Genomic DNA, 13,176 nt, shown 5'->3' on the forward strand with positions numbered 1-13,176 from the left:
AGTCTCTGGTCTGTAGACCAGTCTGACCCCTTACATGTCCAGCATATGCTGAGCTGTGTTTCAAGCCAAGTGTAGATTTTGATGTTGTTGCAACATCATGTTGCATGTTTTAAGCAACTGGCAATTCAAGAAATGAAAGTAACTATTATATATATATATTATTAGTGACATTTTTTGTGATAAATTTAGTACTTCTCTCAAGATGGGTATGTATAAATATTTTAAGTCTATACACTTCCGAAAAATAATTCTAAAGAGGAAGTTTAAGAAAAGGAAGAAGATGGAAAATGTATTGGCATGACATTCCAAGGCATGTTTGAACCATTTTTAGAGTTATGTATTTACTTAACAAATACACATCTGTGGAGTTGCAAATAACCTTTTGGTCTGAAAGTATGTTTCTCCAGATGTATTATCTAGGTGGAAATAACTTCAGCTGTTTATGCTTTTCAAAAACAAAGCACAGATTAGTGTACTTCAAAAAAAATAATTCTTCAACTAAACATGAAGGAAGTCTTGTGAATGTCATTTTCAAAGTACTACCTGAAAGTGGGAAATTGTATATTTTAAAATTCACAAATTAATGAATAGCTGTGCTTTAAATGGGAAGGAATTTTGAATTTGGTAAAATGTGGCATAATGAAATATTATGGATTGTAAATTAGGAAGCCGTTTATTATTTTGAAGTATTAAACAGAAAGCACACTTGGTTAAAAGGAGAAAAAACCACAACACCTCCCAATCCAAAATTAATATTTAAAGGTGGTTTCTGAAAAACATAATTTCCAGATAAGGAAACTTACCTGACTTTATATGTAGATAAGAAAATTAAATTAAACAGTAGTTTTAAACATCAGATTTCAGGATGGAGCTAGAGTGTATAATGCTAAGTGAAATAAGTCAGATAAAGACAAATGCCATATGATTTCACTTATATGTGGAATTTAAGAAACCAAACAGATGAACTTGGGGAAGGGAAGAAAAAATAAAAGAAGGTAAAAAGAGAGAGGGCGGAAAACTGTAAGAGACTTTACTATAAAGAACAGAGTGAGGGTTCCTGGAGGGGAGGTGGCAGGGGGTGGGTGGGTGGGGGAATGGCCTAAATGGATGATGGGCATTAAGGATGGTGCCTGTTGGGATGAACACTGGGTGTTGTATGTAAGTGATGAACCACTAAGTTCTCCTTCTGAAACCAATATTATATGTCAACTAATTTGAATTTAAATAAAAACTTGGAACAAAAAAAAATTAACCTCATATTTCAATAGATTTGGAGTTTTACCATGTCTGTTTGTGTTGCAGCAATGATGAGCATAAAGAATTTTCAGTTTTAAACAGAGATGTATGGAACTGGTTAAAAGATACTTCATTTCACAAAGACTTTTTTATCTTTAAAATTTTTTTAAATTTCTAATTGAAGTATAGTTGACATAGTTTCTGGCTTACAGCATAGAGATTGGACAGTTACATACATAATGAAATTCTTGTCACAAGTATGGTTTCCATGTATTATCACACAAAGTTACTACTTTATTATTGACTGTATTCCCTCTGCCATGCTTGTTTCATCTCAATGACTTATTTACAGTGACTTCTTGTCTTTGATTCAGGGTGGAATTAAACTTCTTAAATGCAACACTGAAATAATGTTCATGTTATTGTGAATTTAACTGTTTCCTGTTATATTCTTCCTAAGAAGGAAGTAAGTGAAACATACTGTTCTTCTGAGCCTTTAAACCTTCATATTATTTACCTACTTCAGCGGACAGAATCAATTGTAACACTGCCACTTCTTTGTTTTGGAAGTTTGAGTGAGATGAGGAATGTTCATCCTTGCTTGAAAATAAATCTTCCCTGTTCTGAATTGTTAACTATGGCAAGAATGTAAATTTTCTTCCTTCTCATCTTTCTCTTTAAATGTAGGCTTAAATCTTAACATGTCATTTTTCTGTGGTATGTTAGGAGACTTGTTTTCTGGACTTTGTAGAAGCAGAGTACCACATTTGTGACATAAACATAAGATGCATTTATCTTTACTGAAGATCTTCATGTGTACGAATATAAAAATTACTATCATTCCTGTTATACGAGTCCTGGTTTTGGAGACAGTGAAAAGGAGGAATGTTATTTCACTTAATATTCAGGGCCTGTGATGGTTTATGATTTATAGTTTGCATAGCTTATAAATTTATGATAACTTTTTCAAAAATTTATAAACATACGATACCTGTTTGACTGCTTGGGACAAAGATGTTAACAGATCTTTGAGGAATATTGTTAATGCATCTTTGGTCTTTGATCTTTTCATTTCCAGGATGGCTTTTTTCTTCATTGTATCTGAGCCAAAGTCAGATGCTTTAATCAAGCTGAGCCACCCAGGCACCCCTAAAACTTCGTATCCCGTCTTTCTGGAAATTTTTCCTAACATTTGTTGCCTTTGCTTCTCACCTTTCACTCACTTCTTAACCCACTCTAATCTGATTTCTGCCCATACTACTTTACTGAAACAGATGTAACCAGGGCCATGTAACTGCTGCCCTTTCTTCTTCTTCATCGTTGTCTTCTTTTTTAAAAATGTTTATTTATTTGAGAGAGAGAGAGAGCATGCGTGCATATGTACACTCAAGAGAGAGGAAGAGAGAATCCCAAGCAGATTCCTCGCTGCCCATATTCTGATGGACTCTTTTCTCTCTTTGCTCTCTCCATGTCAGTTAGTTACGTTATCTCCTTCCTCTTTGAAGCAGGATCACCAAAGTAGCTGGTTTTCTTCCTCTCTCTCTCTCTCTCTCTCTGATAGCACTCAGATATTCTTGGTAGACTTTTCTTTCTCTACCCATCAGTTAAATGCTCCTGACTTGCTTACTTAGTAACTCACTTACCTAACTAACTTAATAATGCTTACTTACTTAGAGTTCTCTATTAGATTCTCTTTGCTTTTCATGATACTGCTTTCTTTATTATTATATGCTACTTTAAAATTTCAGATTCATTGCTTCGTTTATCATCTCTTGATAATTCAAGGAATTTTCTTTGGTTTCAAAGCTGTATATCCAGTGGTCTACTGGACATCTTCACATGATAATTGTACTAGACTGCAGGTGATATAAATCCACTTCAGTGTAGCTTCAGGCTGCAGAGAGAGAAACACTGCCTCACAAAAACAGAGCTCAGGCCCATAGGTCACACTAGTCTTAGGGATGACAGGAAGCAGAGATTCATGTCATCTAAATTTTCTCCTCTCTCTTGTCTGCTTGTCAGCATTATTATCTCAGAATGGTCATCTACATGAAGTTTGGAATTTAGTTGGCTAAAGCCTTAAAATCAACATCTTGGCAGTCAAGAAGAAAAGATAGGTTCACTCTTAACCCAAGTCCACAAAGAATATTGGCAGACATGTATTCTGATCGACTCAGCTTGGTTGACTACCAGTGGGATATAAACTGTTTTTACTGACACTGATTGTGGTGATGGTGGTGGCAGGGATCTAATGTCTTAATTCACAAAATGAGTAAGAAGAATTGATTGCTGTACCAGTTATTTCTGGGTTGTTTTTGAAATCAGTGTTCAAGTGAAGAAACATGAAAATGATCAGTATTTCTGCCTGGAATTTGAGACTTTTATATGGCAGTCATAGTGTTGTAGTTAGTGATTAGATAAATTTATTAGAATAATTAATACTTTTATAGTTATAAAATAGGGTGCCTAATGAAAGCAAGGGTTTCTGTTTTATTTCACTGCTATATTCTTAATACCTAACACTCAAAAAAAGTGTTCAAAAATTTTTGTGGTGTGCCTGGGTGCCCCACTTGGTTAAGCGTCCTACTTTTGATTTCAGCTTAGGTCATGATCTTGCAGTTTGTGAGATCCAACCCCACTGGGACTCTGCACTGATAGCGTGGGGGCTGCTTGGGATTCTCTCCCTTCCTCTCTTTGCCCCTACCCTGCTCACGTGCTCAAAGTAAAAAAATAAACATTAAAAATTTTTTGTCAAATATCAGATTATTAAAATCTTGATTTTTTTTCAATGCTTATGTTGTAGGGAAATATTTTTATCACAGATTGAGAAAATAAAAGCATCTAACGATCAGTAAAATAACTTGTTTTCTTTTTTTTTTTTTTTTTTTTAGATTACCTGTTGGAGGCCTTGAGTCAAGACAAGAACTTTTGTACCTTCCTGGTGGTTCAGAAACAAGTTTCTGTAGAGCCAGAAGCAAAAAAGAAAGACAGTTTGACTTTCTTCATTGAATTATCTGTATAAGATACTTGACTTCCAGGAGCAAAAACACAGAGAAGTAATAAAATTATTTTTTTGGCATCTTTGGACATTCAGCATCTCAAGGAGCGTGCTTTGTGAAGCTTCCTGAGCTAAGATTCAAGAACTTCATTGGTGCTCATTTATACTGTGGACTATAAGCATGAGTGAATTCTGGTTATGTTTCAACTGCTGTATTGCAGAACAGCCTCAGCCTGTAAGTATGATGTAATATGTGTACAGATTGGGTGGGGTGCTTATTAAACATACCACTGGTTCTTAAGCTGAGAATCAGGACTGTAGCAGTAATTGGAGGGCAGATCTCAGGAGTGTCAGAAAGTAGTTTAGGGGAACTCTGAACATCTGGTTAGGAAAAAAAGAAAAAAAAAACACCTGTTTTTTGGGTAAATACTATGTGTCAAGAACTGTGCTAGATCATTGTACATGAGTGAGGATGTTGTCCTCCTCTACCGAGTACATGGCTTCTAGAGGAACAGTGAGAGGTGGAGACTCCAATTTGAGGTAAAACAGTAGAGTTGGCCTTGGAAGTTAGCAGGTGGAGGGTGTGGCAGCCAGATTGCGTTTACATCCTTCTTGACCTACTACCTCTTTTTCCTCACAGTACCTCTGAGGAAGATACCATTATCCTTATTGTTCAGTTGAAATAGATTCAGTTTTTCGCTCAAAGTCCTATAGATAGTAAGTGGTCTTAGCTGACTTTTTTTGGTACATGCCCCACTTTTGTGCCTTCTAACCTGTACACTCATATTGTTAACCCTTCCTAAATCTTGCCCTCCAAAGTCTCATTTTCTTTTCATCTTTTAAGATGTGTACATCAAATAACCTCTATAAAATCTCCACCAGCTTTTTCCTGACTTAGCCATTACCTCATCTTTATTCCTACTAGCTCCTTAGTTCATTTTTCTGTTATGACATGGAGCTTCTGCATGGTAAATAACCCTTGTACAGTCTCGCTACCACACTTTTAATTCTTTAGGGACCCTGACTATATTTACTTTGTATTTTCAGGATCAGATCTATTACCTTGGAGAATGTAGCTATAGATGCCAGCTGGTTAGCCGGGTGGAGTGGCTGGCTGGCTGAATAAGTGAGTTTGTATTGTTTGGTTTACACTTATAAGACCATAAAAGGAAGAATGAGGTGTAATCTTAAAGTCTTCTCAGATATTTTCTGAGCCTTTTCCAGGGCATGTGCAGTCACTTTTAAATTTTTTCTTGGGTATACATGCAGTGATTTTTGAATGTCTTAGTCTTTTATGTCTGGTTCCACAAGGGGGAAAAAATGAAAAAATGAAGGGATTTGGGGGGAGAGGAGAAAGGATGCCAGCTTTTAAATCCCCTACAAGTGGCTGAACCAGAAGGAGAGGTACAAGGGCTGCCCACCTCTTTGCTCTTTTGTGATGAGAAGCACAGGTAATTAGAGGACAGATTGATTTTTGCCCACCCTGGCTCTGCAAGATGTGGTAAGCTGCTCTGCACAGCTAGGAGTGGGGGGATGGGTAGCTGCTACTCTAGTAAGAACTGAGATTGAGGGGAAATTAACTGTAGTTTATCTTCCAAGTCTTCCCTGGAGGTTGCAAGCCTTGAACAGACTCCAGAGTTCTAAAATAGTTCTGTCAAGACAGATTTTGCCAATGCATTTGTTGTGTTTGGATGCAGATTCCTTGTGCCATTTACTCTGCCATTTCCCCTTTTACAACTTTTATAATTTTGTTTTTTACATTTGACTCTTTGATCCATGAAGTATGGAAGATTCTTTTGTGTGGTGTGAGGTAGGGGTCTGTTCTTTCATGCTAATCAGCTATCTAAAGACAGTTGGTTTATTTATTTATTTATTTATTTATTTATTTATTTTTAATTTTTTTTTTTTCAACGTTTATTTATTTTTGGGACAGAGAGAGACAGAGCACGAACGGGGGAGGGGCAGAGAGAGAGGGAGACACAGAATCGGAAACAGGCTCCAGGCTCTGAGCCCATCAGCCCAGAGCCTGACGCGGGGCTCGAACTCCGGGACCGCGAGATCGTGACCTGGCTGAAGTCGGACGCTTAACCGACTGCGCCACCCAGGCGCCCCGACAGTTGGTTTATTTTTAAAATTTTTCTAATGTATATTTATTTTTGAGATAGAGACCAGAGTGCAAGCAGGGGAGGGGCAGAGAGAGAGGGAGACACAGAATCTGAAGCAGGCTCTAGGCTCTGAGCTGTCAGCACAGAGTCGGATGTGGGGCTCGAATTCACAAACCGCGAGATCATGACCTGAAGTCGGATGCTTAACCGACTGAGACACCCAGTAGCCTCTACAGACAGTATATTAAATAATCTTTGTATTAGTGATTTGGAATGTCACTTTTACTATATACTATGTTTTTTCATATATTTCAAGGTCCATTGCTGAAGTCTCTTTTTTCTTTTGGTTTTATTCATAATGGTTACATCTGTGTCACTCCCATACTGCTTTAATTGCTGTAGTTACTAAGTAAATTTTTGCTGTATCATAGAGGATATCTATTCCATAGATACTGTTTTTCAACTATGTTGGTAATATTTTGTTAGGTAGCTGGTTTTTATATGGTTCCTTATTAGGTTTTTCTTTATATAAAATATTTCATAACACATTTTTTAATTAAAATTTTTTTTCAAATGTTTATTATTTTTGAGAGAGAGTGTGTGTGTGTGTGTGGGTGGCAGAGAATGCGAGGCAGACACAGAATCTGAAACAGGCTCCAGGCTCTGAGCTGTCAGCACAGAGCCTGATGTGGGCCTCGAACTCACTAACTTTGAGATCATGAACTGAGTTGAAGTTAGAAGCTTAACTGACTGAGCCACCCAGGCACCCCTTTTAAAATTTTTTTTTAATGTTTATTTATTTTTGAGAAACAGTGGGAGACAGAGCGTGGGTGGGGGAGGAGCAGACACACACACATACACACACACACACACACACACACACACACAGAATCCGAAGCAGGCTCCAGGCTCTGAGCTGTCAGCGCGTAGCCTAAAGTGGGGCTTGAACTCACAGATTGTGAGATCATGACCTGAGCCGAAGTCATACGTTCAACTCCCTGAACCACCCACACTCCCCTATAATGCATATTTCTAATCCAACAGGTGTTTAGGATTGCATTATATATAGAGTGTAATTGGGTGAGAATTGATGTCTTCAAAATTCTGGACAATCCCTTTGAGAAACATACCATATGTTTTCATTTACATAAACCTTTTAATATTCTTTTAGAAAAGCTTTAAAACTTCATCATTCATCATTAGTTCATCATTTTGCACGATTCTTGTTAGATTTGTTCTAAATATTTTAGGGTCTTTTAATACTGTTGTGAATCGAACTGTTTTTCTATTACATTTTCTAATAGAATTTTACTAGTATATAGGAAATAAAAATTTTTATCCACTTATCTTTTAACCAGACAACTTATTGAACACTTTATATTTTCAAAATATCTTTTATGGTAACAATGTTTTTTTTTTAATCTTTTTCTAGTAAGTAAATCTTTTGTCCTGTTGCTGTCTTACTGCATTAACTAAGACCTCCAGTATAACGTTGAATAGTGCCAGCGATGTGTGAACATCATTGCTTTTCCTGACTTTAATGGGAAAGGTTCTAATTTAAACATAATATGAATATATATTTTAGTGAATGTGTGTTTACCTGTACATTTAAGTTATTGTGTGTAACTTGTTATAAATGATACTATCAAGGATTACATTTTCACCAGTTTTAAAAATTATGGAATTTTTGAATTGTGGGTATATTGTTTTATGCCTTGTAATATTTTGTTGAGAGTCAGATATAGTAGCGAATAAAGGAACTGAAGTGAACAGGCCAACTTATGTTTATCTGTCTCGGTGTTAGGCCATGTTTACTGTAGTTGTTGGTGTCAGAAGATAAAATTTCCTCTGGTATATTGGTTTTTGTGCCATATTTTCTTTGCATTTGCTTGGAGACTTCTTAAATAAGATCTGAGATGTCTACTTCTTTCAGTTGTATTCTCCTGTTATGTAGAAGCCTTATTGATGTGTTGGTAAGGTGTGGGGTACAATAGTTTGTCATGATTGTAGCCTTTGTTAAGAACAAAACGCCGTGGGGCGCCTGGGTGGCGCAGTCGGTTAAGCGTCCGACTTCAGCCAGGTCATGGTCTCGCGGTCCGGGAGTTCGAGCCCCGCGTCAGGCTCTGGGCTGATGGCTCAGAGCCTGGAGCCTGTTTCCGATTCTGTGTCTCCCTCTCTCTCTGCCCCTCCCCCGTTCATGCTCTGTCTCTCTCTGTCCCAAAAATAAATAAACGTTGAAAAAAAAAAAAATTTAAAAAAAAAAAAAATAAAAAAAATAAAAAAAAAAAAGAACAAAACGCCGTGTCTGACTTAAAAATACCTACTTTTCTCTCTCTTTGTTGAAGCACAAGGAGATGTTTCTTTGATCTTCAATTAAGTATATAGTAGAGTTCCTGGAGGTGAAACTAAGACTGGGCCCCCTGAAGTACTTAACTCTCAGACTCGTGTACATTCCTCTTCCAGTAATTCATCACTTAGAGTTTAGGCCTTCCTACACTGGTCCTGGGTACCCAGAAGTTCCTCATCATGGGTTTCTGCTCCAGTAAGTTGTGACTTTCTGTGTTTGTCTATCTGGTTTTGGGGGCAGCAGTTCTGTGATCTCAGTTTGATGATGATCTCAGTAAGAAGAGTTATTTGTTTTCAGTTTGTTCAACTCTTTCCTTGAGTGTGGAAGGGAGTGAATCTTGCCACGCTCTTTACATGCCAGCCTGGAAACCAGAAGTCAGTATTGCTATAATTTTTAACATTGACTTTTTCATTGTCATTATTCATAATGTAAATAGTAAAGTGAGTCCTGTTCCAGTATGTGATGTGGGTATAAGCACTAATAGCTAAAATAGAAAAATATAGGTTAGGAGAGTAGACCACAGGAGCATAAAGCCTTGGAATTGAAAGTATGAAACTCTAGAAATACATTTTCTGTTACACAGAGGATTTACATACACCTTGAGTTTTTTGCACACATACAACACGTCAGTATTCTGTTATTGTTTAATAATATATATTTGCATGAGATATTCCATCATAAGAATTCCATGGGCATTTGAGTTCTTATTTTTGGCTTGCCAAGAAAAAGAACACAAAACTTAACAAGGCCATGTGGCTGTTACAGTGCAAGAATACCTTGCTTATTGGCCTCAGAAAAACATTTAAAGGATGCACTAATAGTTTTATGTATTTACAGTCTTCAAAAACATATCCTTGAAGTTCTATGAGACGTATCAAGAGTGCCTTGTTTGAAAGCTGCTTGGTCATCTCTGAAGTTTTCTAAAGTATTTACTGAAATTAAGTGCTGCATGCCAACTCTCCCACTCGTTCTTTGCCACCGCCTGCTCTTGCACATTCCACGTATGAAAAAGAAACAACCCAATATGGGAAGAAAACAGATGCATTTTTCTGTGTAGTGGCACAAGATCATACTTTTTCTTCCCACTCATTCACTTCACAGTGCAGTACAGAGAATAAAGGAGTCTCAAATTTTTTGAGCCATGGCAATCCTAACTTTTCAAGTTGACTATATTTATTAATGTTGTAGTTACTATTATTAGATATAGCTACAGTAATAAACTTGGATGGTTGCTGCTTTGTAACTTAATTTTCTTTAAAAAAAAATGAAAAGATCTGTCAGATCTTTTTAGGGCTCTAGTGATTCTTTACTTAGTATTGTGCATTAGAGTACTGGAGGGCTTCTTTTTTCCTCCAGCTTTATTTAAGTATAATTGGTATACAAAAAACTGCACATAATAATGTATACAGTCTGGTGAATTTGGACATATGCATACACTTGTGTTACCATCACCACAATCAAGGTAATAAACTTCTAAGGTATCCTCAAAATAGTGAATATTAATTACAACCCTCCCCCACTTTTCCATTTATATTACATGCCTTCCACTTATAATATTTCATCACATATTTTGTTAATGCTATTTGTCACTGAAATGTGTTACTTTAATTAGGCCTATACACACAGTTAATGTATGCTACTGCATATACTATCACACCAGTTATTTCTGCAGTAAACTAGGTAGTGATGGCAGGCATTGTTTCTGCTGTCTTAGCTTTCACTCTAGTAAAGGAGAAACCTAGTGAATAAATAAGTGTTTGTGATGTCAGCTGAGGAGAACTGCTGTGTGGAAAAGGAAATCAGGGAGCAGAGATAGAGGAGAAATAGGGGTGTTAAGAGTATACAGGAAAGGCCCGTCTGGTGAAGTGATATTTAAGCAAAGATGGAGGGGAATAAAACACATGATCCTTAGGTTGGAGCATGCAGTCAGAGGGACTGAGAGTGCATGGCTCTGCAAGTGCAGAGTTTGTGTGTGTGACAGGAACATCAGAGAAGGCAGAGTGGCTGTGAGCCCAGGGAACAGTGCTGGGAGATGAGGTCGGGGAGGTTGCTGAGGGCCTGCTCCTATATGGCCTTTCAGGCCATGAAAAGACTTCATGGTTTCTGTTCTTTATGAAATGGGAAATCATTGAATGGTTTTGAACAAAACAAGTGGAAAAGAACATGGTCTTTTTGTAATGTTTTGAATGTTACTTTCTGTAAGCCCAGACTCAGAGTTAGCCGTGACTGACCATACTGTTAAGCTCTGGACTGGTGAGTAGTTGCCTTCTCTGTGCACACTCACCCAGAGGTTCCTCATCAGCCTGTAGTGTGTCGAACAATGAGGCTGTTAGGAAAGCCCTCAGTGGCTCTTCTTCCTGTCATTTTTGTTGTTGTTCTCATGTAGTTTTAATGTATAGTTGAGTGTGTGTGTGTGTGTGTCTGTGTGTGGTGGTGGTGATGGTGGTGGTGGAGGTGTTGCTGGACTGACCACAACAAAACAAAGATTATTGTGCTCCATGTTTTCAAGGGTTTCAAGTTTCTTCAAAGGAAATAGTGGAGGTATTGGAAGGGGTGGCTTGGGTCACTAGACAGTTCGGAATTATTAAGAAGACCATAGATATCCTCACAAGCATCAAAGCCATTACTGCAGCCTCCTAAAATGAACTAACAATTCTGTGAAAAGCCAGTAGAGGAAACTCCAGCTGAGGGCATTCTGTGATTTCGGGGGATTTGTATAGTTAGAAGAGTACTTACTCAAGTGCACTGCATCCCTGTAGGTACTATATTATAATGACTCCAGATGGCAGGTTCATTTAGAACTTCCATTTTCAAGAATAATATTCCATATACCATATGTGAAATGTGAATATGGTAAAAATATCTTTATTCCTTCTGAAAACAAAAAAGTACATGCTCTTGATTTGCTTAATTTCACAAAAAAATCCTATCATGTAACCACAAGCATCTCAAAGCATTTAATAGATGAATTTGCTTAATAAAAATAAAAAATTACCCTTATCAGTTGAGAAATGAAAAATGTCATTAGTTTTTAGAAAGGTAGTGCACAAGACTGATTGAAATGTTTCAGGTGTATACTAAACCTAGAAATTCCTAAGACTGTTTTATGCCCCACAACTTCCAGACCTGCCTCAGGAGTAGCTGCCATATTTCCTCATAGTCACCTACTTTGGAGTGTGGGGGTTTGTGTGCCCTGTGCACTTCAGATCCCAAGGAGAAGGTTGAATTTGTGTGTACACGCTTAAAGACAAATTAGAGAGGCTCTTGGCACCAGAGTGCAGTGGAAGGTTTTTGCCCTTGACCAGTCAGCAAGCCCTGTAAGTTAGTGTCCCTTGCGTTTCACGTGAGGTCAAGTTGGGGATGAGCAGAAGTAGTAGAAAGCCATTTATTTTCAGAAATTACAGTGCTTTTATAAGTTTGTAAATGTTAAAAATGGTTTCTTTAATGCTTTTCTTAAATTGATCTTTGTTCAGTTTAGATTGTGGTTTTTTACTCTCTTCCTCAACGTCAACCAGCTATTTCTTAGCAAGCCATGTGATACACCCATCTCTCAGCTTCAACAGTTTCAATTCTTATATGACCTTGTTCATCTCATTCCATCCATTTTTGCCTTTCCTTTGTTACTTTGAAGACCACTCCCAAGCCTTATATAATTTTATCCATACATATGTCACTGTTTATTCCTATAAATGACTATTATTTAACATAACCATGACACTTTTCTTATACCAAAATATTAATAATTTAAAAGTTTGTTTTACATCTAAGCATCCAGTATTGTAAATAATTATGAAGCATATATGTTAGGCAGCACACACTACCTAAATTAAGAAAAGGAGCATTGCCAACCCCCCAGCAGTCTCTTAGTGTACTTTCCAGACACACCCCTGGTCCATCACTGGGAGGACCTTGGTTCAAATCACTTCCTTGCTTTGTGTTATTGTTTTGCCATCTATATATGTATCCCCAAACAGTATTATTTAGTTTACCTGTTGTAACTTTAAATGAATGGAGTTCTCCTAGCTGTACTCTTTTGTGTTTTCTTTAATTAAATATTAACTTTATAAGATTGGACCATATGGATCCAGGTAGCTAAACTTCTTTTTTCTTTCACAGTTTGTTGTGTGACTACCCCATAATATGTTTATCCACTATAGTCCTTTTGAAAATTTGAGTTGTTAGCAATATGGGACTGTGGTGAATAATGCTCTTTTGTGCCTTCCTGTGAGTATGTTGTCTAGTGAACACATGCTTGAGTTTCTCTAGGGTATATACCTGGGAGTGGAATCAGTGGCTTTGAAGTCTAAAGGCAGTCATTTTTACCATGCAATACCAAATTGTTTTAAATTTGGTGTTACCAGTTTACATTCCCACCAGTAGTTTGAGTGTACCGTTCCATATCCTCATGAACACGTATTAGCAAACTTTTACATTTTTATCACTCTGGGAGGGAAGTAATGACATCTCTTTGAAGTTTGAACTTGTGTTAT

The 13,176-nt window shown here is 37.2% G+C and overlaps 1 protein-coding gene across 4 annotated transcripts in view; it reads left to right on the forward strand.

Moving 5' to 3' along the window:
- Positions 1 to 13,176, forward strand: part of CDC42SE2 (CDC42 small effector 2) — a 131,528-nt gene that overhangs the window by 90,841 nt on the left and 27,511 nt on the right. For all 4 annotated transcript variants that reach the window (XM_030317568.1, XM_030317592.1, XM_030317585.1 and 1 more), the window contains exon 3: positions 4,128 to 4,469. In XM_030317568.1, the coding sequence (XP_030173428.1) occupies positions 4,416 to 4,469 (54 nt within the window). In that variant the 5' untranslated portion in view covers positions 4,128 to 4,415. The remainder of the gene's footprint in view (positions 1 to 4,127; positions 4,470 to 13,176) is intronic.

Source organism: Lynx canadensis, chromosome A1 (genome assembly GCF_007474595.2).
Source record: "Lynx canadensis isolate LIC74 chromosome A1, mLynCan4.pri.v2, whole genome shotgun sequence".
NCBI classification, from domain to species: Eukaryota; Metazoa; Chordata; class Mammalia; order Carnivora; family Felidae; genus Lynx; species Lynx canadensis.